The 27793-nt window shown below is 43.4% G+C and overlaps 1 protein-coding gene and 2 long non-coding RNA genes across 4 annotated transcripts in view; 1 reads left to right on the plus strand and 2 right to left on the minus strand.

Moving 5' to 3' along the window:
* Positions 1-25387, minus strand: part of LOC133230016 (uncharacterized) — a 28293-nt gene extending 2906 nt beyond the window's left edge. The window contains exons 1-2 of one of the 2 annotated variants that reach the window (XR_009730710.1): positions 24854-25387; positions 17721-17954 (exon numbers count right to left, since the gene is read on the minus strand). This is a non-coding gene — a long non-coding RNA (uncharacterized LOC133230016). The remainder of the gene's footprint in view (positions 1-17720; positions 17955-24853) is intronic. The other variant, XR_009730711.1, reaches the window with a different exon arrangement.
* On the minus strand, positions 8509-16310 carry LOC133230017 (uncharacterized). The gene is made up of 3 exons (XR_009730712.1): positions 12558-16310; positions 11708-11935; positions 8509-9060 (listed from the first exon to the last, which is right to left on the minus strand). It is a non-coding gene; the product is annotated as an uncharacterized LOC133230017 (long non-coding RNA).
* Positions 23933-27793, plus strand: part of HSD17B2 (hydroxysteroid 17-beta dehydrogenase 2) — a 90857-nt gene continuing 86996 nt past the window's right edge. Inside the window, exon 1 of the mRNA XM_061386850.1 lies at positions 23933-24397. Coding sequence (XP_061242834.1) covers positions 24130-24397 — 268 coding nt within the window. The 5' untranslated portion in view covers positions 23933-24129. The remainder of the gene's footprint in view (positions 24398-27793) is intronic.

Here is a 27793-nt window from a genome sequence, read left to right on the forward strand (position 1 = left end):
ACTTACATGCAGAGTACATCATGCGAAATGCCAGGCTGGATGAGTCACAAGTTAGAATCAAGATTGCCAGGAGAAATATCAGCAACCTCATATAGGCAGATGATACCACCCTTATGGCAAATTGAAGAGGAACTAAAGAGCCTCTTGATGAAAGTGAAAGAGGAGAGTGAGAAAGCTGGCTTAAAACTCAACGTTTAAAAATTAAGATCATGGCATCTGATCCCATCACTTCATGGAAAATAGAAGGGGAAAAAGTGGAAGTGGTGACAGATTTTCTTTTCTTGGGCTCCAAAATCACTGTGGACAATGATGGCAACCATGAAATTAAAAGACACTTGCTCCTTGGAAGGAAAACTATGACAAACCTAGACAGCGTGTTAAAAAGCAGAGACATCACTTTGCTGACAAAGGTCTGGATAGTCAAAGCTATGGTTTTTCCAGTAGTCATGTACGGATGTGAGAGTTGGACCATAAAGAAGGCTGAGCACCACAGAATTGATCCTTTTGAACTGTGGTGTTGGAGAAGACTCTTGAGAGCCCCTTGGACTATAGGGGGATCAAACCAGTCAACCCTAAAGGAAATCAGTCCTGAATATTCATTGGAAGGACTGATGCTGAAGGTGAAGCTCTAATATTTTGGTCACTTGATGTGAAGAACTGAGTCATTGAAAAAGACCCCGATGCTGGGAAAGATTGAAGGAAGGAGGAGAAGAGGATAATAGAAGATGAGATGGTTGGATGGTATCACCGAATTGATGGACATGAGTTTGAGCAAGCTCTGGGAGTTGGTGATGGACAGGGAAGCCTCGTGTGCTGCAGTCAATGGGGTTGCAAAGAGTCAGATGTGACTTAACGACTGAACAACAATAAGAACTATGAATGAGATGCCCAACCTGTGCAAACCAGCATTGTCGACTTGCTCCTTAGGGCCACAGAAAAAGGATCATTATGGCAATACGAACTCAGAAAGACAGATGCATCTTCCCTCCCCTCCAGAAGGACAGGCTCTAATAGTTGCAGCTCATGGGTCCTGGAGCGTGTGGGCTTCAGTAGTTATGGAGCTTGGGCTCAGTTGTTCCTGGTGTGTGGAATCTTCCTGGACTAGGAATGAAACCTGTGTCCCCTACTTTGGGAGGCAGATTCTTATCCATTGCACCACCAGAGAAGTCCTAGACCTGCTTCTTTTGAATTCCCTTTAGGAAATAAAGCACAAACCCCATCAATATTTCCTTATTCTATGTGGGGAGTCCTCTTAGGAGCGGGTGACATACCTCAGAATAGACTTTGCTAGGAATTCCGGTGATTGGATTGTGGGAGAACCACCATGTTCTAGCTTGAGTTTCTGCAGAAGCAGATCTTGAGGCAAGGATTCAAGTGCAAGTCATTCGTTTGGAAAGTGATCCCAGGAACTACCAGTAGGCATTTTGAGGGGTGTGGTGGTGATAAAATATAGTAACAGTTGCATACTTCTGTGAATATTGAAAACCACTGATTTATGTACTTTAAATGGGTGAGTTGTATAATCTGTGAATTATATCTCAATAAAACTGTTACTCAACTACAATAAATGCCATTTCGTCATTTCAACATGGAGTGAAAGAGGACCAGATGTCCTTTCACCCTGGACATGCCCACAAAAATGTGCCATGGGTGGCAAAATCAATACAGGTTTAGGAGCCACTGCCTTAGAAAAATAAAAATGATTCTCTTTCTCCACCATCTCTATAGTTTTTCCCGGGGTTGCTCCTCTCCCTGCCCTCTTTCTCAGGGCAAAGAAAAAAGTACAAACCTGGAGGGAAAGAGGTTTGAATAATAAGTGGTTTTCAATTAGCTGCATTGAAAACTGACAGTTGACTTGTATTAATTTTCATGATCAAATTACTTCATTTTGTCTCTCTTCTAACTGCGAGGGTAATTTTATGCCAGGATTATTTCAGTCATTCTAATTATGCTTGCATCAATATTTAGTGGGTGTTTACCTAACCCACAGCACACCCAAATGTTCTCTTCCCTCAGAGACCATGGTAGCACGATGTAATATGAATAGGTGGTGCACAGGACCGAGATTAAGTTCCTTTTATTTCTCCATCTTTGTTTGTAAGGAACATTCAGGTGGCGTTTCTTGAAAAGCAATGTATATGCTATTCAGATGCATCTATAAAACCAAAGGCAAGTGTTGTGAATGCTGTGAGTTCATTACATGATATTAAATGCAATTCTCACAAAGATGTTTCATTAGAGATTCAGTTATATAAGACAAATCAAAATTTACCATTTGTTTAGATTTTTCTTTTTGTAAAGAAGCTTCGCATTCTTGTTGTCATGCATTTGAATTACCCTGTCACAGACAGAATTGCTTACCCTAAAATTTTCATACAGAATCCCTTCTCCTTAACACTCTGTATTTATGTTCTTCTCTGTCTTCTCACTCCCCTTCATCCTTTCCTCTCCATTTTCTTTCTTCAGAAACTTTGCATTTTCTTCCCACCTCCTAACTGAGTTAAAACCTAAGACTGAATCTTGTCTTTTTTTTCTTTCATGCCTACATCCTTCACTTAAAAGAACACTTCATTTCTCTTGGTTTCAGTTCTGAACCCTGAGCTGACGTTTCCCAAATATACATGAACAGGCACTGGGATGTATTTATGGGAATGGTCCATTTATCTTAACCTGATATCCAGAAGTGAATCCCTCATCTCCAGCAACACCTGACGTTGGCCGGACCATTTTCATACTTCATTTTTTCCCCTTCATTTTCATTTCAGTTTAATTTTGCCTTGCAGAGTCTCCTGGCCTCATTCTCTCTATTTCTTCTATGTTCACTGTTTTCCTGATGGCTTCCTAACCAGAGGAGCACTCCAGCGGGTCAGCAAGCTAACCTTGGTGGTCTGCAAGATCTGATCATCTCCATTCTGAAGCTGCCTGCCTTCTTCCTTCCTTCTCTCCCAGGATCCAAAGACACCTGGCCCCTGCATCACTCCCCTAAGTCCTGTAAAATGAGATGAAGCTGAGAGAGAGCCTTCCGTAAGAGAGAAGGACATGAAATGGAGCAATACAGGGGAGGATGCTGGGGACCAAAGGCACGATGTGGACCACAGGGTGTTGAGAATCTGGAAGGTTCAGAGAATATACCAGGAGAAAGGCTTCCTGCCTATCCCTGAGATCGCCCTGTGGAATGACCTACCATTCATTCTTTCAGAAGCATCTTATTTAACTAAGTGTTCTCAGAATTGGGTAAATCAAAAGAGTGTTCATTTCAACACAAATGCAATCTTGTGAACACAGTCTTATCATGTGTCTTAACTATCTCTTAAAACAACTCTGTAAGTGAAGATTTACCTCATTTAACTTATGGAAAATATTCAACGTATCACAAGCATTCCACATTATGAAATCAATCAGGCAGATCAAAGTATTTGAATTCTTTCTGAGTTATATGCCCCAAATTACATTTAATGATCATCTGTTAGGGAAAAAATGAGTTTGTATTTCAGTTTGAATAAACATAACAACATTCTCATGACAACTGTTTAATTTTTGGTAGAGAGAAAGAGTAGACAGATTGTAGCCCTTGTTGTTGCCATGAGTTTGTTACTTAGGCTTTCATGAGAAAATCTGCAGCATATTGAGGGGGAGGGAGGTGGGAGCAGGGTCACTGAGCAGGAGACTTTGAAGAAGGAATTATAGAAGGAGAGTGAAATAAGAAAATGGACAAGAGTATTCCTGGCAGAGGGAAGAGCTAAAGTGAGGCTTCAAGGCAAGGTCCAGCCTGTGTGTTTGAGGAGTTGACAAGGGGGCCCTTGTGACTAGAATGGAATGAATAAGGGAACAGAAGTCAGAGATCAAAAACAACAAGAGCCGGGTAATCTAGCCTGGAGCCATCTAGAGATTCTGGTTTTTACCCAAGTTTTCAGCAGATGAGTGATGTGATAGCACTAAGGTTATGAAAGGGTTTCTGCAGTGCTTGGTTGAGAACAGACTATAGGGAGACAAGGGTGGGACCAGACATCCAGGAAGGAGGTGATGGTCACTTGGACCAGGTGAGTAGAAGCATAGTTGTCAGGTAGTGGGTAAATTTTAAAGGCATATCCCACAAGATTGTTGATGGATGGGCTGTGGGTTGAGTCAGGAAGCATCACTACGAACAAAGCTAATGGAGATGATGGAATTCCAGTTGAGCTCTTTCAGATCCTAAAAGAAGATGCTGTGAAAGTGCTTCACTCAACATGCCAGCAAATTTGGAAAACTCAGTAGTGACCACAGGACTGGAAAAGGTCAGTTTTCGTTCCAATCCCAAAGAAGGCAATGCCAAAGAATGCTCAAACTATCACACAATTGCACTCATCTCACACGCTAGTAAAGTAATGCTCAAAATTCTCCAAGCCAGGCTTCAGCAATATGTGAACCATGAACTTCCAGATGTTCAAGCTGGATTTAGAAAAGGCAGAGGAACCAGAGATCAAATTGCCAACATCCACTGGACCATTGAAAAAGCAAGAGAGTTCCAGAAAAACATCTATTTCTGCTTTATTGACTATGCCAAAGCCTTTGACTGTGTGGATCACAACAGACTATGGAAAATTCTTAAAGATTTGGGAATACCAGACTACGTTACCTGCCTCTTGAGAAACCTGTATGCAGGCCAAGAAGCAACAGTTAGAACTGGACATGGAACAACAGACTGGTTCCAAATCAGGAAAGGAGTATGTCAAGGCTGAATATTGTCACTCTGCTTATTTAACTTATATGCAGAGTACATCATAAAAAATGCTGGGCTGGATGAAGCACAAGCTGGAATCAAGATTTCTGGGAGAAATATCCATAACCTCAGATACGGAAATGACACCACCCCTATGGCAGAAAGTGAAGAAGAACTAAAGAGCCTCTTGATGAAAGTAGAAGAGGAGAGTGAAAAAGTGGCTTAAAATAATATTCAGAAATCTAAGATCATGGCATCTGGTCCCATCACTTCATGGGAAATAGATGGAGAAACAGTGGAAACAGTGTCAGACTTTATTTTGGGGGGCTCCAAAATCACTGCAGATGGTGATTGCAGCCATGAAATTAAAAGACGCTTGCTCCTTGAAAGAAAAGTTATGACCAACCTAGACAGCATATTGAAAAGCAGAGACATTACTTTGCCAACAAAAGTCCATCTAGTCAAAACCATGGTTTTCCCAGTAGTCATGTATGGATGTGAGAGTTGAACTATAAGGAAAGCTGAGCGCTGAAGAATTGATGCTTTTGAACTATGGTGTTGGAGAAGACTCTTGAGAGTCCCTTGGACTGTAGGAAGATCCAACCAGTCAATCCTAAAGGAAATCAGTCCTGAGTATTCATTGGAAGGACTGATGCTGAAGCTGAAACTCCAATACTTTGTCCACCTGATGCAAAGAACTGACTCATTGGAAAAGACCCTGATGCTGTGAAAGATCGAAGGCTGGAGGAGAAGGGGACAACAGATGATGAGATGGTTTGATGGCATCACTGACTCAATGGACATGAGTTTGAGCAAACTCCAGGAGTCGGTGATGGACAGGGAAGCCTGGCATGCTGCAGTCCATGGGGTCGCAAAGAGTCGGACACAACTGAGCGACTGAACTGACTGAGTCAGAGATCAGAGTGAAGGGAAGTCCAGCGCTGTGCCACTGGAAGGGTGGCCTTGCCCTCACTGAGATGGGGAAGGATGTGGTTAAGCAAGTTTGGGACATGTAAATTGGGGCATTAGAGTGAGCTGTGAGCAGAGAGTTCTGCAGGATGGAAGGAGGAGGAGTGCGAGTCCATGGGACAGGAAGGGAAGGAGGAAGAGGAGGGGGTTACACAGAGTGCGAGAAGCTCAAAGGAGCATCCATGAGGTCGGGGACACTCACTGAGGTGATGGTGGGAGGACGCCTAGGCCCCTGTTAGTAGGTACAGTTCCCTTTACCGTTGCACACACTTGGGTGATTGTGTTAGTTTCCTGGGTCTTCCATAATAAATGACCAGAAACTAGGTGGCTTTGTTGTTGTTGTTCAGTCACTCAGTCATGTGTGACCCTTTGTGACCCCATGAATTGCAGCACGCCAGGCTTTCCCATCCTTCACTATCTCCCAGAGTTTGCTCAAATTCATGTCCATTGAGTTGATGATGCCGTCCAACCTTCTTTATGGTCCAATTCTCACATCCACACATGACTACCTGAAAAACCACAGCTTTGACTGTTTGGCAAAGTGATGTCTCTGCTTTTTAGTACACTGTCTAGGTTGGTCATAGCTTTTCTTCCAAGGAGCAACCATCTTTTAATTTCGTGGCTGAAGTCACTGTCCACAGTGTTTTGGGAGCCCAACAAAATAAAGTCTGTCACTGTTTCTATTTTTCCCCCGTCTATTTGCTATGAAGTGATGGGATCAGGTGCCATGATCTTAGTTTTTTTAACATTGAGTTTTAAGCCAGCTTTTTCACTCTCTATTGCTTCAGTTGGTGGCTTAAACAAGAGACATTTGTTCTCTTACAGTTCAGAAGACCAGAAGCCCTAATTCAAGGTATGGGCAGAGCTGTGCTCCCTCTGAAGGCTCTAGGGGAGGAACTTCGTTGTCTCTCCCAGCTTCTGGTGGCTCCAGGTATTCCCTGGCTGTGGCACCATAACTCCAGTTTCTGCCTCCATCTTCCCAGGGTATTCAACCCATCTCCCTCGGTCTCTGTTCTGTGTCTTACACAGATGCCTGTCATGGGAATTAGGGGTTGTCTTAATCCCGAATGATCTTATCTAGAGATCCTTATGTTAATTACATATGCAAAGACCCCCTCCCCTCCAATAATGTCACCTTCACTGGTTCGTGGATTTAGGACCTGAACATATGCTAACGATTCACTCCACTACAGTGGTAGAATTTTTCCTCCATCCTGTCCATCTCTCCTACCTGAACTACAAAGCCACTGAAGGTAGAAGGAAGTTCAATACAGTTGACTTTACTGCTTTCAGTTTTGTTTTGCAAATAGAAAAGAGAGGTTGGGTTTCATATTGAATTCAAAATGATAGAGAGAAGCAATGACTTAGAAGAAGCAGAAGGAACAGTGAGAAGGTAGGTCCTTAGGATCTTGGAGAAATCTTGGTGAGGCTTTGACTTCCCCAGGCTGTGGGACTGGGAATTTGAGACAGTCTTATCTGGATCCCAAAGTTTAAGAAGTTCCAACTGATATCTGGATGATAAGGGCATGAAATATGATCACATTATATATTTTACTTTGTGATCTGCTCTCTGTGCTCAAAAATATTGCAAACCTTTCCTCAAGACATTAAATATTCTCCAACAACACAATTTTAATGGCTGTATAGCAGTCCATCAAATGAAAGTGCCATAATTTATATAACATATCCTTTATGGTAAGCCATTTAGAATGTTTCTGCATTTAACACATGATAAATAACACTGAAATGAACAACTTTCTCTGTAAATTATTGTGCACCTCTTTGATTATTTTCAAATGGTCTCATTTTAAATAACCATGAACACTTCTGCAATAACAATTTCTGCTCATTGTTTTCTTTATGAACTAAAACTTTTCCTTCAGGCAAAAAAAAAGGAAAAGAAGTTCCTGGAACATCTGGCTTATGGTATAATTTACTTTTGGCATTCAGCTGTGCTCTCAAATTTTGAAATGTCTTCCTTCTAACAGATTCATCCGAGATTTAATCTCCCTTCTGGAGATACAGATGTCAGCGTGTCTCCTGTGAACCTTCAGCCTGGGAGCCATGACCGTAGGAAAGAGCCCACACCAAGTGGTGCATTGGTTGCCTGTAGCTCCTATTTTTCAATTTGTAAATTCCAAGAAGGGACAGGAAGTGAAAAAAATCTATTGCAAGAGTTTTTGCTGAAGTCAAAAAGATTTTTGTATAATGGCTGCCATAAGTCTCTAATATGCCAGGTCATTTACACATAGATTATAACCAATATGAGGTACAAATTATTATCCCACTATTGATGAGCACCACCGTTCGAAGGCATCAGATTCTTCAGAGTCTCCTGGATTGCAAGGAGATCCAACCAGTCAATCCTAAAGGAAATCAACTGTGAATATTCACTGGAAGGACTGATGCTAAAGCTGAAACTCCAATACTTTGGCCACCTGATGTGAAGAGCCAACTTATTGGAAAAGACCCTGATGCTGGGAAAGACTGAAGGTGGGAGGAGAAGGGGATGACAGAGGAGGAGATGGTCGGATGGCATCACCAACTCAATGGACATGAGTTTGAGCAAACTCCGGGAGTTGGTGATGGACAGGGAGGCCTGGTGTGCTGAAGTCCATGGGGTCGCAAAGAGTCGGACAGGACTGAGCAAATGAACAGTTGGTGAGCAGCCTGTGGCTCAGACAAGACAGGGCAGTTCATGCAATCAAGGAAGTAACAGAGCTGGATTTATACGCAAGGTTTGTCTTACTCAGATCCACCATGTGGTGTGTTAGCGGGACTGTCACATTTTTGAATTTTGAACGCTGGTAAAATTTCAGATCAAAATCTGGGGAGACATGTTGGTTTGCCAACTTTTAATTTTGCCAAGGAAATCAAAACAGAAACAACGACCAAGGGGCTTCTCTGGTGGTCCAGTGGCTAAGACTCCATGCTCCCAGGGCAGGGGGCCCAGGTTCAATCCCTGGTCAGAGAACTAGATCCCACATACAGCAACTAAGAGTTTGTATGCTGCAACTAAGACCCAGCACAGCCAAAAATACAAAAGCTTTTTTAAAAGAAAGGAAATTAAATATATTAAAAAAAAAAAAACAACCAAACTGTGATATCCTATCACCACTGTTTCATACACAAATAGATATTTTAATGACAAAAAGAGAGGAAGGGTATACTCTCCACTGATAATCCTTTAAGTGAAATATTCAGTCTTAAGAAAGTTCAGTACATTGTCCGTGCTGATGATCATCATCTGGTCATGGATCAGCGAAAAGCAGTTGCTATATCTAGACCATGCTCAAGAGTTACTTCGAGAGGCCTGTTGCATCGCTGCTTGATGGGGGTGTTTCTCTGGCCTGGCTGACCAACACCGAAGGGGATGCATGGCCTCTCTTCTGCTGTGGGAGAGTGAAAGTGAAAGTGACGTCGCTCAGTCGTGTCCGACTCTTTTTGACCCCGTGAACTGTAGCCTACCACCCTCCTCTGTCCATGGGATTTTCCAAGCAAGAGGACTAGCGTGGGTTGCCATTTCCTTCTCCAGAGGATCTTCCTGACCCAGGAATTGAACTCAGGTCTCCCACATTGTAGGCAGATGCTTTACCGTCTGAGCCACCAGGGAAGTCTGCTTGTGGGAAGGAGCTGGGAAAGCATTCAGCCTGGTGAGACTGGGGCATTCATGTCATTATCCCCTCTATTCAGGGTAGAATTCTCACACTCCAGTTCTTTCTAAGAGCGAGGAAGGGAAGTGGAGGCAGGAGATGGAGACTAATATCAAGACATTTAAGGGTAGATTAAGAAGAGAGAGGAGAATTTGGAAACAGAAAAATTTTGGAGTTGATTCCTTAATGTATTCATCAGAAGTGGAGCTATGTAGATGGAGAACCCTTGTCAGTCTCCAAGTAGATAAATCCAAATGTATTTATGGATCTTTCAAGATGGATCTTTCAAGCTGTCTCTTTACTAATATTATTGTTCTGATATACAATGTATGGGAGGAAAGGACAATGGATTCATGAATACACCTTATTCCTTTACTCACACTGAGTCCCTCAAGGACAATGAGAGGTCTGTATTTCCAATTATTGGTGCTGAATGGACACTTAGTAAATAATCGATGAACCACGAAATAGACAAACACCAATTATTACATCAACCTGTTAGTATTTGACTTTAGTACCTCACTCCACCCCATACACCCTCATTGCTTCACTCTTCAATTTGCAGTCATACGTGGTTCCTAAAGGCAAAGTTGGCTGTAGTCTCCATGGATAGAAATGTCATCAAAAAGGTAAAGAAAATGAAGGTCAGGATGATCTTCTTACTCAGGAATAAGGTTGAGATTCCTGAAGTCAACCATTGAAGTTAGCCATTGTTGAATGAGCACTTTGGACCTGACATTGTATGAAACACTTAACCTGTACATGACATTGTACAGGAGGTGGTGACCAAAACCATCTCAGAGAAAAGGAAATGCAGGAAGGTAAAACGGTTGTCTAACGAGGCTTTACACATAGCTGAGAAAAGAAGAGAAGCAAAAGGCGAAGAAGAAAGGGGAAGATATACCCAACTGAATGCAGAGTTCCAGAGAACAGCAAGGAGAGATAAGAAAGCCTTCTTAAAGCACTGAGCTCATACAATCCCCCTAAGAACACAACGAAGGAGATAATATTATCTCCAGTGTACAGTCTGCAGAGCTCAAGGAGATGCTTAGCAGCTGGGCTTGAGAGTTGTAATGGAACAAGGATGGAACTCACACCAGCTCTCCCCACACACAAAGCAGGCACACATACATACACTTACACACACACAGAGACACGCTCACCCCCACACGTACACATATACACTCCCACAGATACCCACACACCCATACACATACACAGAGTCATATATATTCACACCTACATACATATACACATATGCACATACACATATATACACCCATACACACACACACACAGCAAGAACCCTGGTCATATACCAAATTCTGACGCTCACTGTATGTGTGTGTGCGCGTGTGTGTGTGTGTGCTCAGTTGTTCAGTCATGTCTGACTCTTTGCGACCCCATGGACTATGTAGTCCACCAGGCTCCTCTGTTCATGGAACTTTCCAGGCAAGAATACTGGAGTGGATTGCCATTTCCTCCTCCAGGGGATCTTCCCTAGGAGATCTTCCCTATCCAGGGATCAAACCCAGGTCTCTTGCATTTCCTGCAGTAGCAGGCAGATTCTTTACCAACTGTACCACCTGGGAAGCCCCCCTTATCTGTATGATTCTAGCAAAAAATGTTATCCACTCCTCGGGTTCCTCACAGCAAGTTTAGATTAAATTAATGATCATTTGGTCACAGGTCCAGGAGCCCTCGGGTCCTGCCTTGGGGCTGCTTCAGGGGTGATAGAAAAGCCCAGCAGGAAGGTTGCCCGTGCCTCACCTGGGCTTCAACCAGGACAGCTAAACTTGTATTCGTTTCACTGGTTGCTGTTCCACTCAATTATTTTATTAGCACAAAAGTACCGGAAGCAAGCAGAGTCGAGTACTGGGGAGAGGACCAGCCTGAGAAAATACTGCAGACCAGGGAGAAGGCAATGGCACCCCACTCCAGTACTCTTGCCTGGAAAATCACATGGATGGAGGAGCCTGGTAGGCTGCAGTCCGTGGGGTCGCTAAGAGCCGGACACGACTCAGCGACTTCACTTTTCACTTTCCACTTTCATACTTGGAGAAGGAAATGGCAACCCACTCCAGTGTTCTTGCCTGGAGAATCCCATGGACCGAGAAGCCTGGTAGGCTGCAGTCCATGGGGTCGCACAGAGTCGGACACGACTGAAGCGACGCAGCAGCAGCAGCAGTAGCAGGCAGGGCCAAGGGCTTACACAGAGTAGGGGTGGAAGCCGCTGATGGTCTGTGGGCCTTGCGCCGCCTCCTAGTGGCCGCCTCCCACCCTGCAGCGTACAGCGGAGGTCTGTCCTCGGAGGGAGCCTTGCCTTCCTGGCGCTACAGGCCACTGTGGGCCAGGGTGTTGAACAGTGCAGCCTGTCCCGACTCACCTTTCTGCTGACCACAATCGGGGCCGTCTTCCCGTCATGTGAAGGGGAGGCTCCGAGCTCCCATGCAGTAGCCTGAAGGGAATCTCTGGGGTCCAAGGGAACCCAATTGCCTATAGGAGCCAGACCTCCCTGAACCTACTGGTGGCAAGAAATGCTTTATGAGAAATGGAACTCCTCCCAAATCCTCAGGGATAATGTTGAGTTCTGATGACGCATTAGGACTCCAGCCTTAAGAGAGAGAAAGAAGGTCTCAGAGGCCAGACTTGGAAATATCCGAGTTATATATCTGTGTGAACATAAAGCCCAAATTACCATCAAGTAGCAGAGGAATATTGAAATCTTTTTCTAACTGAGATTACAAACCTACTTGGCAGGAGGAGAACTACCTCGTGATCTGCTTAAACTTACTTATGTAACTTAGAGGGGAAGTGTGTATCTGGCCTTTCCATTTTTTGATGCTTGTTGTTTATTGCCCCTTGCTGTGGTCAGTACTAAGAGTCAAGAAGGGGATGGGCCCCCGAACAAGAACGGAGATAAATACATTGGGATTGCGACTTCCCTGGTGGTCCAGTGGTTAAGGATCCACCTTCCAATGCAGGGGACGAGGTTCAATCCCTGGTTGAGGAACTAAGATCCCATATGCTGTGGAGCAAGTAAACCCACGGTCCTCAACTAGAAAATCCCAAGTGCCACAACTACTGAGCCTGCAAACTGCAATGAAGACCCGGTGTAGCCAAAATTTTTAACAATTGGGATGCTGTTTCCTACCCACAGAACCCATAACTTATTCCCTACGTCTCTTAAGCGTGAAATTCTATTGTCTCAAGAGCAAGACCTTTCCCATTCTTACACTTCACCTTTTGGTTCCCAAGTGGCAATTCACCACTGCCAGTTGGTGACAACTTTTTCATTTTTTTTTGGGGGGGGGGTGACACCTGAAAGAGGAGGACAAGATAGAAAGTTTCTTAAAAAGTTAAAATCGATCAGTATGAGACCACATTTTATTCTGAGACTATGCCCATCTTTTCAGGGTTAAAATATCTTTTCTCGTGTAGACTGTTGGTAGTTGATTTCCTAATGCATTTTCACTTGGCAAAACTAACTATTGGTGACTCCATGGGTATCTCTTGCATCTTAAAAAATAGTTTACTGGTCTATGAAGCAAAAAATTTGGAAACTATCGATTTAGGCAATTTTATGATTAAGTTGCAGTCCAATTATTTAGTTATAGTTCCAGGAAAATTATCAGCCAGAATCACAGTGAAGATTTTCTAAGAAAGTTACATAGCAGCCTAGAGACTAAAAATATAAAGTGCTACTAAACCTAAAGATAGGAAGCCTTCCTCTACGAAGCTAAGACCCAGATTTGGGTTTTACCTGCAAGCAAGCTTGATGCAGTGGGCATGTTGTTGCTGTTGTTCAATTGTTAAGTCGTGCCTGACTCTTTCCGACCCCATGGACTGTCCATGGGACTCTCCAGGCAAGAATACTGGAGTGGGTAGCCATTCCCTCCTCCAGGGGATCTTCCCGACTGAAGGATTAAACCTGGGTCTCCTGCACCACAAGCGGCTTCTTTACCATCTGAGCCACCAGATCACTTACGTGTGAATATAAAATATGACACACATGAACCTATCTATGAAACAGAAAGCCACCAGATCACTTACGTGTGAATATAAAATATGACACACATGAACCTATCTATGAAACAGAAACAATCTTATAGACATAGCGAACAGACTGTGGTTGCCAAGGCGGAGGGGTGAAGGAAGGATGGAGTGGGAAGCCAAGGTTTGCAGATGGAAGCTGTTCTAGATAGATTGGATAAACAACAGGGTCCTCCTGTATAGCACAGAGAACTATATTCAATATTCCATGATAAACCATAATAGAAAATAATATAAAAAGAATATATATGTATAACTGAATCACTGTGCTGTATAGCAGAAATTAATACAACACTGTAAATCAACTATAGTTCAATTAAAAAATAATGATCTGACTTATATACATCATGAAATGATCATCACAGTAAGTTTAGTGGATATCCATCATCTTGTATAGATCAAAATTAAAGAAATAGAAAAAAAAATTTTTTATGTGTGATGAAAACTCTTAGGACTTACTCCCTTAACAATCTTCACATATAACGTACTGCTGCTGCTGCTAAGTCGCTTCAGTTGTGTCTGACTCTGTGCGACCCCATAGACGGCAGCCCACCAGACTCCCCCGTCCCTGGGATTCTCCAGGCAAGAACACGGAGTGGGTTGCCATTGCCTTCTCCAGTGCATGAAAGTGAAAGTGAAGTTGCTCAGTCGTGTCCGACTCTTCGCGACCCCATGGACTGTAGCCTACCAGGCTTCTCCGCCCATGAGATTTTCCAGGCAAGAGTACTGGAGTGGGTTGCCATTGCCTTCTCCTAGTACTAATTTATCTTATAACTGAGAGTTTTTACCTTTTGACTGCCTTCCTTCAGTTTGTCCTTCCCAGCCCCACCCATTTCTTGTAACCACAAATCTGATCTCTTCTTCTATAAGTTTCTTTGTCTTTCAAGCAGAATTGACCCACAACGTTATGTTAGCTCCTGTTACAAAACTTCTTGATTTGGTATTTCTATACATTTCAAAAGGATCACCACCATAAGTCTAGTTACAATATGTCATCACACAAAGAATCACATAGTTATTGACTCAAACTGTACCTTTCATACTTGTGACTCATTTATTTTGCAACTAAAAGTTTGCACTTAATCTCCCCCACCTATTTCTTTCCTCCCCTCCCACACCTCCCCTCTGGCAAACGCCTATTTTTTCTGTATGTCTGTGACTCTGTCTGTTTTGTTAGGTGTATTCATTTGTTTGGGTCTTTATTTATTTATTTTTACATTCCACATATAAGTGAAATCATACAGTATCTGTCTTTCTCTGATGTTTCGGTGAGCATAGTACTACCTAGGTCCATCCATGTTGATGCAAATAGGAAGGTTTTGTTCTTTTTTTTATAGCCGAGTCGTATTCCATTGCGTTTATGTGTGTTTGCATTTGTGTGTGGGTGTGTGTATATATGTGAGCTTATGTATATCATCTTCTTTATCCACTAATTTATGGGCACTTGCATTGATTCCATATCTTGCTGCTGCTGCTGCTGCTGCTGCGTTGCTTCACTTATGTCCGACTCTGTGCGACCGCATAGATTTGGCGATTGTAAATAATTATGCAATGAACATTGCTGTCTATGTGTATGCTCAGTCACTCAGTCTTGTCCAACTCTTTGTGATCCTATGGGCTACAGCCTGCCAGCCTCCTCTGTTCATGGGATTTTCCTGGGAAGAATCCTGAAGTAGGCTGCCATTTCCTTCTCCAAAGGATCTTCCTGACCCAAGGATCAAACCTGCATCTCCTGGGTCTCCTGCATTGCAGGCAGATTCTTTACCACTGAGCCACTGGGGAAGCTATGTATATATATTTATAACTGTTAAATCTTCTTCTTGGATCGATCCCTTAATTATTATGCAATGGCTTTTTTTTTTGGTCTCTTGTTGTAGTTTTGTTTTAGAGTTATTTTGTCTGATATAAATATTGCTACTCCAGCTTTCTTTTCATTTCCATTTACATGAAATATCTTTTTCCATTCCCTCATTTTCAGTTTGTATGTGTCTTTGGATTTGAAGTGAGTCTCTTACAGGCAGCACATATCTGGCTCTTGTTTTTGTATCCGTTCAGCCATTCTATGTCTTTTAATTGAAGTATTTAGATCATTTACATTTAAAATAATTGTTGATAGGTATGTACTTATTGCCATTTTGTTGTTTCAGGGTTGTTTTTGTAGTTCTTTTTTGTTCCTTTCTTCTTCAGTTCTCTTCCCTTGTTACTTGATGACTATTTTTAGTATTATATTTGGAGTCCTTTCTTTTCTCTGTGTGCGTATGTATCATAAAATTTTGGTTTGTGGTTATTGTGAGTATGTATGTATGTGTATATATAGGTATGCAAACACATATATGTGTATATATATATATTTTTTAAGTTGCTGATCTCCTAAGTTTAAATACATTTCAACAACCTTGCCTTTTTACCACTTCCCCCACATGTTTACTGTTTCTGACATAGTATATCACATCTTTTTGTTTTGTGTATTAATTAATTACTCTGAGAAATGCTTCAGGGTTCTGAAAGCCCTGCACTCCTAGTTTTTGTTTTTTCTAAAAAGGGAAAGAAAATGCCTTCTGAAAACCACAGACCAGAGCAGGGAATTAGATCCTCATCATGGGTCTTATATAAAAAATGGTTTGGGTAATCTTAGAGGAGGAATCCACAGTTCCCAGGAATTAACATGGTTGACCAGTAAATAAATATGTCAGATTAAAAGTACTCTGCTGATTGGTGGAATGAATAAACATGTTGACTTTGGATTTCAGCAAAGGATTTGACAAGGTCACTTTTGATATCACTGTTGGCAAGATAAAGACATGTCAGATGATTAATATCAACCTGAGAAAATGATTTCCAGTGGCACATCTCTCATAGCTATGTTGTAATTAGCTATTTAATGGTCTGTTTCCCTGACTAGACTTTAAACTCTATGAGAGCGTGAATGAAGTGATTTCCCCCCCACCCACCACTGTTGTATTCCCAGTACTTAGAACAGCATCCAGCACATAGTATGAACTCTATAAATATGTGATGAATGAATTAATGTTAAATGTCTTACTTTAACACTTAGATAAAGCTATAGAAGATACATGTAGACATGTTCCCCATGACATGTTGCTGGGAGGCTAGCACAGTGGACCTGTTTTTAACAGGATTTCTACTTTTATATAAATAACATATCATACAAGGACAGGGAGAGGTGAGTCTTACCAGATGGTATAAAAAGAGAATGAGGAACTTTGCTTTCAGTAACAGCAGACAAGGTAATTAGGATCAGCACTTTTGCTGAGAACTTATCCAATAGACCTAGATAAAACAGAAAACGTATCTCCCCAAAGGCATTAAAAAATGCTGAAAGAAAACAACTGCCAACAAGAAACTCTATACCCAGTGAAAATATTCTTCAAAAAATGAAGACATTTTTAGAAAAACAAAAATTGAGAGATTTCCTCACTGGCCCCCACACTAAAGGAAATACCAAAGAAAAAATACCAAAGAAAAATTAAGCGTGAAGATAGGAGAAAGAATGAGAAATCACAAAAGGTAACACATTTGTGGGAAAATTAGCTGAACATTTGACTTATAAGACAAATATAGTAGTATCATATGTGATTTGACATATCTAGGTAATTAAAATTAATGACAACATTAGCATTCAAGTCAGGAAGGGTGGAATGGTGTTACGGTGCTCAAACGTCCTTCATTGTGTAGATAGGGATCCAAAATACCAAGTCATGTTGACTTTGATAAATGTCATAAGCACCTATTAAAAGAATCATAAAAAGTGTGTAACCGCCGAGGACTTTGGTCCGGTGGCTAAGACTTCATGCTCCCAACGCAGGAGGCATGAGTTCAGTCTCTGGTCAGTGAACTAGACCCCACAAGCCACAACTAAGGCTTGCATGCTGCCTCGAGTTGGATGATGCAACTAAGACCTGGTGTGGCCGAAGAAAGAAATCTAGTTTTTGGAAGTATGTAACTGTGAATGTAATGGGGCAGGGGAGGGTGGAAGATGGGCTGAAAAATAATTAATTCAAAAGAGGTCAAAAAGTAGAAGAAAAGTAATATAGAATAGAAGGGACTAGTAGAAAGTAAACAGTAAAATACTGGGTTTAAACTAACTATATCAACACTCACATTTAACAAAATGAATTAAACTGTTTGGTTAAGAGACAAAGATCATTATGGAGTTCTGTACTCCCACCCATTCTTCCCTGTATCTTCCATTACCGTGGGGTGTCTGTTACAGCTAATGAGCCAATACTGATACATTATTATTGACTAAAGTCTATACTTTTTACCTGATGTCCTTATCCTTTTTCTGTTCCAGGACCCCATCCGAGATCCCACGTTACACTTACTTGTCATGTCTCCTTAGGCTCCTCTAGGCTGTGACTCTTCCTTAGCAGTTTCTTGTTTTTGATGACTTTGATGGCTTTGAAGAGTGTTGGCCAGGTATTTTGCAGAATGTTCGGCAAGGATGAGCGTGCCCTTTTCATTACGTGACTTATCCCCGGTCAGTTGATCTCAGTCACCTGGCTGAGATGGAGTTCATTCACGTTTCTCCGTGGCAGGCTCCTGTCTCAGTTTCCAGGCTGTGCATTGTGGAAGGGAGCCACTACGCGCAGCCCACACCTCATGGTGTGAGTTCTGTCCCACCTCCTTGAGTGGACATGACTGGAGCGACTTAGCAGCAGCAGCAATCATTTATCTGTATCAGCATGGACTCATGGATATTTACTTACATTTATAATTTGGACACCAAAATAATTTTAAAATGACAAAAAGCTGCAAAGATTGGAATTTTACTTGATAGCAAACACAATGGGAGTAAGCCATAGTACACTACTGTCAAAAGAGCAGATGAGTCTTTGGACATATAACTAAAGATATCACTTCAGGGACAGGGGAGGTGATCATCTTGCTCTATTCTGTGCTGTTTGCACTGTACTAAAAATATGGTGACCTCTTCTGGGCCTAACCTTTCAGAGGAGAAGTAAGTACTTAAGTTCCATTCTAGGAAAGGCCAGGCTGCTAAGGATCCTTGAAACCCTATACAATAAATTTAGATCTGATCTATTTGAAATGAATGATTTCAACATTTTCACCCCAACATAGTTCAGTGGCAGAAAAAAAGACTCCATCCAGCACCACCATCAGCTTGTCTTCCCACCCCCCCAAAATGTGAACTAGAGAACAGATATATAATATTTGCACAATTACAGCTCAACACTTAAAATGTTAGTTATCATCCAAAACCTTGAAACAGGACAACCCTTGTGCTACTCCAAGACCACCCTGATGTCCATGGGATGACCCATTATGACGGCATCGCCATCTCCATATCTTGACATTTGGGTCATAGTGACATCAACACAAGGTCATTCTCTACTGGATAAATTACGTTGTCATCATGCCGTTACATTATTATAACAACATTTCTTCAGTTATTGAAGAAATAACAACATGATTTTTTTAAATGTTTGAACTCTTGAAGTTATGGCTGCTTCAGGCACTAAGTACCAGACAGATTATATTCTACTATACATAAGGGGCAATTGAGAGAACTGAGGACCATCCACTTGGAGACATTACTGCTGCTGCTGCGTCGCTTCAGTCGTGTCCGATTCTGTGGGACCCCATAGACGGCAGCCCACCAGGCTCCCGCATCCCTGAGATTCTCCAGGCAAGAACACTGGAGTGGGTTGCCATTTCCTTCTCCAATGCATGAAAATGAAAAGTGAAAGTGAAGTCGCTCAGTCGTGTCCGACTCTTCGAGACCCCATGGACTGCAGCCTACCAGGCTCCTCGGTCCATGGGATTTTCCAGGCAAGAGTACTGGAGTGGGGTGCCATTGCCTTCTCCAGGAGACATTACAGTAGTCTTCAAATATCTGAATGAAATAGGGACTACTAAGTTGGCTTGTGTGATACTAAGTGAAAAAGGACCGACAAGTGACATGATACAATTCAGTCTAGAGGAGATCTTTCTAATGCTCTGAATGTTCTGAACTGGAGAGGCAGCTACAGAGGCTTTTGGTGCCTGTTATGAGAAGCATAGTGGCAGTAGACAAGATGACCACTTGGTGGGGATGTTACAGAGAGAATCCATGTTTTACTCCTTCAAATTTCCCTTTTAAACTCAAGAGCCATCGATTCTAAGAAAATATACATTCCAGATTCTCAGCATTGCCCCCCTTCCCTGGGTTGAGAAATGGGATAAGATATCTTGTCTTCAGAGTGTTAGTCCCTCGGTTGTGTCCAACTCTTTGTGACTGCATGGACTGTAGCCCGCCAGATTCCTCTGTCCATGGGATTTTCCAGGCAAGGATACTGGAATGGGTTGCCATCTTCCCAACTCAGGGATCGAACCCAGGTATTCCGCATTGCAGGCAGATTCTTTACTGTCTGGGCCAGAAGGCACCTTCAAAAAGGGACCTCCGCTGGCAGAAGGAAGCAACACATTGGCTCATTGACACCATTAACAGGAATAACTTGATCCAATTGGCACCATCCCCCTGGAAAGCTAAGCACAAGTTTGCCGGAAATGGGACATTGGTCAAGCGAAAATGGTCTCGAGGAAAGCTCTGGGATAGAATAATGGGGATGAACAGGAGACCCAGTTCAGCTCAGTCAGATGGAAGAAGTCCTCATTCAGAGGTAGAGCAGCCCCTCAGATGGACTAGGGCCCTGGAATCCTCAATCTGAATGAGGACATCCAAAGATCAGGTGGGATTGAACTAGTTTTCAACCGGGAATTCTGCAGTCCCATGTCTGTTCTCCCAATGGTAAAAACCTTCCGTTTCCACCACCATCTACCCTGCTTCAGAGGAGGGGACTGAGTCTCAGGAAGGGCAGGTAATTGCCCAATGCCTCACAGCTAGTAAGTTGGCAGAGTCACAGTTCAAACTCAGTCCTGTGAGTCTTTAAAGCTCGCGTTTTCTTTGAAATAATGCCATTTGCAGCAACATGGATGTTACTAGAGATTATCGTACTAACTGAAGTAAGTCGGAAAGAGAAAGACAAATATCATAGGATACTACTTATATGTGAATCTGAAATACGACACTAATGAACCCATCTATGAAACAGGAAACAGACTTACGGACAAGGAGTGCAGACCTGTGGTGGCCAAGAGGGAGAGTGTTAGGGGAGGGATGCAGTGGGATGGTGGAGTTAGCCAGTATAAGGGTGTCCCTGGTGGCTCAGATGGCAAGGAATCTGCCTGCAATGCAGGAGACGTGGGTTTGATCCCTGGTTCGGGAAGATCCCCTGGAGTCGGGAATGGCTACGCACGCCATATTCTTGCCTGGAGCATTCCATGGACAGAGGAGCCTGGTGGGCTACAGTCCACGGAGTTGCAAAGAGTCAGATACCACTGAGCAACTCACATTTTCACTTTCACTTTCTATGATCTATAGGATGGATAAACCACAAGGTCCTACTGTAGGCACAGAGGACTATATTCTATAACCTATGATAAGCCATAATGGAAAATAAAATTAAAATAAGAATGTGTATAGGACTTCCTTGGTGGTCCAGTGGTTAAGACTCTGCCTGCCAGTGCCGGGGACACGGGTTGGATCCCTGGTCTAGGATGATCCCACGTGGCACATAGCAACTAAGCCTGCCTGCTGCAACTACTGAGCTGATGCACGTACAGCCCATGCTCTGCAGCAAGAGAGGCCGCTGCAATGAGAAGCCTGTGCACCACAGCGAAGAGGAGCCTCCACTTCCGCAGCTAGAGAAAGCCCTCGCCCAGCCACGAAGACCCAGCACAGCCAAAATGATAATAATAATAAACAATTAAAAATAATATAAAAAAGTATGTGTCTATATGTGTAACTGGATCACTTTGCTGTGTAGCAGAAAGTAACACAACATTGTACATCAACATTCAACAAAAATAAATCTTATATTCTTAATATAGCATACCCCCTTCCCTCACATCACAGCATCTTTTGCTTTCTCCTTGGGGGCCCCAGCATCGAGCAGCTTGGAAGCTACGTGGGCCGCCACCAGAGAAGATTCGCTGTGTCTCTGGTGGGTGTGCGCTGTCAGAAAACCCGCATGGGGGTCAGGTCCCAGCCCCATGGGCCAGAAAAAGTGCAGAGGGCCCTGGCCAAGAGCCGCATCCTCACCTAGAATCCGTCTGACATCAGAGTTAGCTTGACTGAATCCTCCTAGCTGAGGAGGCCACAAGGACCATGAGGTACCCGCTCTGGGGATGGCTTTGTGGACAGCTGACAGGAAGAAATGGGGTGTGTGGAGTGAGGGTGATCTCGGGGCTCACCAAGCAAGATTTCACATCCTTATCCCTCAGCTCCCTGACCTGAAGCCGACAACTTCTGATGTCCTTGTGGCTGGGAGAGCAGACAAGAAGGGCCATTGCCCCAAGTGAGACCCCCATAAGGGCTTTGTTGTCACCCCCTCATGGTTCCACAGCACAATAAGTTTCACACCCAGTCTTCCCTTTTTTGTTTTAAGATTTTTTGATGTAGACCATTTTTTAAAAAGTCTCTATTGGATTTGTTACAATAGTGCTTCTGTTTTATATTTTGGTTTTTTGGCCGCGAGGCACATGGGATCTTACCTCCCTGACCAAGGATCGAACGTGCATCTGCTGTATTGGAAGATGACGATCCAGAAGGTGATTAACCACTGGACCACCAGGGAAGTCCAAGAACTATCCCTCCTTGGGTCTTGAGATAGCACCAAGCCCAGGTGGCTTGGCCTTATCTCCCTTTACAGCTGAGCTGGCTGAGCCCAGTGGTTCATCTCAGGCTCATCTGAGGCCAGAAAATAGCTTCGCCGACTCCTATCCAAAGCTCTACCTACCTGATGGGCTGCTACGTACACTTCCTCCAAAGTCTTGCCTCCGCCCCATCATTCATCACTGGAGTCCTCTCACCTGACCTTGGGCTTCCCTGATGGCTCAGTGGTAGAGAATCCACCAGCCAACGCAGGAGACGTGGCTTCAATCCCTGGGTTGGGAAGATCCCCTGGAGGAGGAAATGGCAACCCATTCCAGTACTCTTGCCCGGAGAATCCCATGCACAGAGGAGCCTGGCTGGCTACAGTCCATGGGGTCACAGAAGAGTCGGACACGACTTAGCAACTGAACAGCAATAACACAATCCCCCATCTCCTCCCCACCCTCAGCACGTGCTAACTGCAGCCAGGGTTTGTGAGAAATCCACACGCCACTAGGTGCTCTGTTTTCCTCCTCTGGTTCTTTCTCTCCTGTTGAAAAAATGCAAATTACCAGCACTGATGAGGCTCCTTCTGTGCCAGGCAGGATGTGCTTAGCACTTCACCTTAGTGTTTTTATGATTTTACAGCTGAGGAGATGAGGGTTTAGGGAAAAAGAATCACCCACCCAAGACAACCTAGCTATTAAGCTGCAGAGCTGAGATTGGATTTGAGTAGAGCCAATCCGACCTCAGACTGAGGACTTTTCTTGTTTCTCCAGAGATGCCAACAGCTTGATCAGAATTCTGGGTCCCTCCCAGACAGGTGCCCAGAGCAGGCGAGGCTGTAAACCCAAGTACGCTGGTGACCTCTTGGGGCTGTCAGCATTAATGCTCCGGAGTGCTGCCTTTTGAGAAAATTGAGTCATGGTTGTGGGTCTTGACCCACTATTCTTAAGTAGCTAATCCTCTTCCAGCCTCAATTTTCCACACTGTAAAATGTGCATAGTAACATCCACCTTGAACTATTTCATGCTTCAGATGAGGCTAAAATAGAGAAGAGCTAGTACATAATATACGAATTGTCTTTAATTTTTTTCTCCTAGCACAGTAGAGTGGTTAGAGCATAAAACTCTGAAATAAGACTGCTCGTTTCCACTTCTGTGTGATCTTGGGCAAGTCGCTTAAGCTCTGTGTGCCTCAGTGTCCTCACCCATAAAATCACTACAGTGATAGAAGTTATTTCATGGAGATACTGTGTTCAGAGTGACTGTGCATATTGACTGTTGAGCGCTAGTGCCTGGAGCAGAGTTTGGCAGAAAATAGGGTCTCAGCTGAACATGGCTCCTGGCACAAATAGGTATCTATCGGCCATTACTCATATTTTTATTATAGCGTTATCTCTCCCTGGCTTGGCTTTCCTCCGGTGAGACCAGAGCACTTCTCATTTGCTGAGACTCTCTTCCTCTACTTCTGTGTTCTCTTTTCCATCCAACCCTTCAGCCTGGCTCCAGTGGGAGATGGCAGGAATGCTGCAGATATGGACGAAATCACTGATCTGTTTCCCTTCCAGAGTGGTTGCTTGGATTTACATACACACACACACACACACACACACACACACACCCCTGGGTCAGAAAAGAACCTTGACCCACACACCACAGGCACTGAAAGATCTCCTCCAAGCTAGAGGTTTCGTCATTTACTGTTAATACAGTTTGAATTCTGTCAATTATTACCTAACTAGTTATCTCTCCAGAGGTGATTAAAAAAAAAATGATGTGTGTGTTTGTTGTGGATGAGTACACATCTGTGTCATGTGTGCAGTGGGCGTGGGGGGTTGTAATCAAATAGTCAGTGCTCTAGTATTTATATTAAACTGCAGATTGATTTAAATTACCCACCAGGAAATATGTGGCTTATATGAGTATGCTTAATTCATACTCATTCAAAGTGAGCTGGGGCTGTTTTCTCCCCCTCCCTTCTTGCTTCCCCGTCCATATAACCCAGGCTGCCTCCAGACTGCCTTTGCCCACTTGACTCACTGGCCGTAAGCACGGAAAGGTGCAGAGTCACCAAGAATGGGCACTTTCTTCTCTGAGCCTGGGTGGCTCTTCCTGACTGTCACCGCAGTGCTGGGAGGAACAATTCTTTGCAAACTCAAGACTAGCCCAGGGCAGGTGGGGAGAAAGGTGGTCTGCCTGGTGGGCCTCTGGGGAGGCGCTTGCCTGATCAGCCTGTCCCTCTTCTGGGGCTTGGTCCTCTTCTCCCTGTCGTATTTCGTCATGTATACTTACTTTTCTGGCCAAGAGTTGTTACCTGTGGATCAAAAGGCGGTGCTGATAACAGGTAAGTGGACAGCCCTGCTCAGGGCCGGAACTGGCCCTTGCTTTGCCTTAGCAGGACTTTTTTTCAGATTAGGTTTAAAAAGAAAATATTTGGCATGGAGTAAATGCAAGCACATCCCCAGTGTCTTTCACTACAGCGATTTGATCTGCTTTCTTTAGAAGGTGCCTTTGATGAGGATGGTGGTACGAGGGACTTGGAAGGGAACATCTATCTAAGTCATAATTTTGTTAATTTCCCAGGATATGTACAAATAAGGCAAGGCGGTTCATTTCATCATAGCCAGGAAAGCCCTATAGGTTTTGTTTTTTTTTTAAAGCTAAAACCAAATTTCGTTCTGAGATTAATGTTTAGCTGTGTTTTAGACTTGGCTTCTTATTCCTGAGATGCACAAAAAAGATCTCAAATTGAGGTTATCCTTGTACTTTGCTTCATTATTTAAATATCAAAGAGACTCACCCGGGCTGGAAAACGTCGCGGTTTTCCCCAACTGCTGTCAGGAACCTTGTGTCTCATCCGAACCTTTGCCTTCAGATCTCTCTTGGGACTGCTAATGTTTCTTAATTGGATCAATTTGGCAAGGTGTCCAGAAGGCGGCTGGCTGCCTGTTGGCCGAGGTGCTAGCTGTTTTTCCTTTTCCTGTGTTGCTTTTCCCCCTGCTGCAAGTGTGAGGCCAAACTAAATTCCTAGGTGCTGTAAAACTGGTTTGTTTGGTTGTGAAGTTTGAGCTTGGATAGGACTTTAATTAGGGTTACCTAGTGTTATCCTCACCCAGAAAGTCCAGCCACGGTGAGGACGGCAGCTGCAGAACCATTTGCTGGGAGGGAGGTCATTACCCCACTCTCCACCCCTAGGTTGTGACCCACGGGAGTGAAGTGAAGGCAAACAGGCAGTATGAACGGAACCAAATCAGGCGATTTCCCAAGTCACCGAGAAAGGGACTAGAAAGCGACTTGTCTATCTTGCTCTTGACTTTTAACTCGTTCATGAAATTCTCTCTTAAAATGAGATGCAAGTAGGCACTTGTTGGAGTTCTGAAGTGCTGCAGAAAACAAGCTTCTGCAGTGAAAAAGAAAAATCACCAAAACAGTTCAAAGGTAGAAAATTCAGTTGATCCATGGGATGTTTATCTACGCTAATGTCTGGTGTTACCTGGAGTCACGCATCTGGAGGACTTGGCTGGGTTTTCCACTGTTTCACTCAAATGTTATAGGGCTGGCTGGGTGAAAAGCTGTAAGAACAGTATAATTTTTTCTGTTCAGTCTGTAGTAGCAAGTCCCCACAGTCTTCAGAGTAATTCCAGTTCCAATTTATTTTTTGTACTTTTCCACTTGCATGAAAGAAGACAGAACAGTGAAGCATGTTAGAAAAAAATAATCATGATGCTGTTGTTGACACTAATGGCCATGATTTCTTGGAGGTCCAAATATTCCTGGGAAATGGATTTCAAGAAGCAGCACTTCTAAGACTAATAGATAAGAATACTAAAGCTTAGGATAAACAGAAGCAAACTTCAAGGTAACCGAGAAAGCGGGAATTGTCTCTTGCTTGTTTGTCTTGTCAGTGTTCTTTATCCTATGCTTTTGAAGACAGAGGCATGCAGAAACGTACCAAATACACACCCAGCTCAGCTCACATCAGCCATTGAAATGTCCTGACTTGTGTTCAGTGGCACGGAAAATGACTGATTCAATTAGGCAACTCAAACCCAGTGACTAATCCCTCAATGAAATGCTTAGCAATTAGGAGGCTTAGGCTTAAGAAAGGAAGGACATACCTTAAGGCTGACTGAATTGAGCCTTTCAAGTCACTTTCAGGAGGAATGCCATAGACTGCATACAATTCTAGAGAAGCTCTCAAGACCTTTGTACTAAATAGGAAAATTTTAAATGAATTTAGTTAGTTAGACTCTTGTTGTTGCTCAGTTGCCCAGTCATGTCTAATTCTTAACAACTCCATGGATTGCAGCACACCAGGCCTCCCTGTCCCTCACCATCTCCCAAAGTTTGCCCAAGTTCATGTCCATTGCATCAGCGATGCCATCCAGCCATCTCATCCTCAGATGGCCTTTTCTCCTTCTTTCCTCAATCTTTCCCAGCATCAGGAACTTTTCCAATGAGTCAGTTGTTTGCATCAGATGGCCAAAATACTGGAGTTTCATCTTCAGTATCAGTCCTTCCAATGAGTATTCCAGGTTGATTTCCCTGAAGATTGATGGGTTTGATCTCCTTGCTGTCCAGCAGATTCTCAGGAGTCTTCTCCAGAACGGTAGTTCAAAGGCATCGATTCTTTGGTGCTGTGCCTTCTTTATGGTCCAGCTGTCACAGCCATACCCACTGGGAAGACCATAGCCTTGACTATGTGAATGAACCTTTGTCCGCAGAGTAATGTCTCTGCTTTTCAACATACTGTCTAGATTTGTCATAGCTTTCCTGCCAAGAGGTAAATGTCTTCTGATTCCATGGCTGCAGTCACCATCCACAGTTATTTTAGAGTCCAAGAAGAGGAAATCTGTCACTACTTTCAACTTTTCCCCCTGATGTGCCATGAAGTAATGGGGCTGGATGCCATGATCTTAGGGTTTTTAATGTTTAGTTTTAAGCTAGCTCTTTCACTCTCCTCCTTCATACTGATTAAGAGGCTCTTTAGTTCCTCTTCAGTTCAGTTCAGTTCAGTCGCTCAGTCATGTCCAACTCTTTGCGATTCCATGAATCACAGCACGCCAGGCCTCCCTGTTTATCACCAACTCCTGGAGTTCACTCAAACTCACGTCCATCCAGTTGGGGAGGCCATCCAGCCATCTCATCCTCTGTCGTCCCCTTTTCCTCCTGCCCCCAATCCCTCCAAGCATCAGAGTCTTTTCCAATGAGTCAACTCTTCACATGAGGAAGCCAAAGTACTGGAGCTTCAGCTTTAGCATCATTCCCTCCAAAGAACACCCAGGGCTGATCTTCAGAATGGACTGGTTGGATCTCCTTGCAGTCCAAGGGACTCTCAGGAGTCTTCTTCAACACCACAGTTCAAAAGCGTCAATTCTTCAGCGCCCATCTTTCTTCACAGTCCAACTCTCACATCCATACATGACTGGAAAAACCATAGCCTTGACAAGATGGACCTTTGTTGGCAAAGTAATGTCTAGGCTTTTCAATATGCTGTCTAGGTTGGTCATAACTTTCCTTCCAAGGAGCAAGCGTCTTTTAATTTGATGGCTGCAGTCACCATCCGCAGTGATTTTGGAGCCCCAAAAATAAAGTCTGACAATGTTTCCACTGTTTCCCCATCTATTTCCCATGAAGTGATGGGACCAGATGTCATGATCTCAGTTTTCTGAATGTTGAGCTTTAAGCCAACTTTTTCACTCTCCTCTTTCACTTTCATCAAGAGGCTTTTGAGTTCCTC

The sequence above is a fragment of the Bos javanicus genome, chromosome 18, assembly GCF_032452875.1.
Source record: "Bos javanicus breed banteng chromosome 18, ARS-OSU_banteng_1.0, whole genome shotgun sequence".
NCBI classification, from domain to species: domain Eukaryota; kingdom Metazoa; phylum Chordata; class Mammalia; order Artiodactyla; family Bovidae; genus Bos; species Bos javanicus.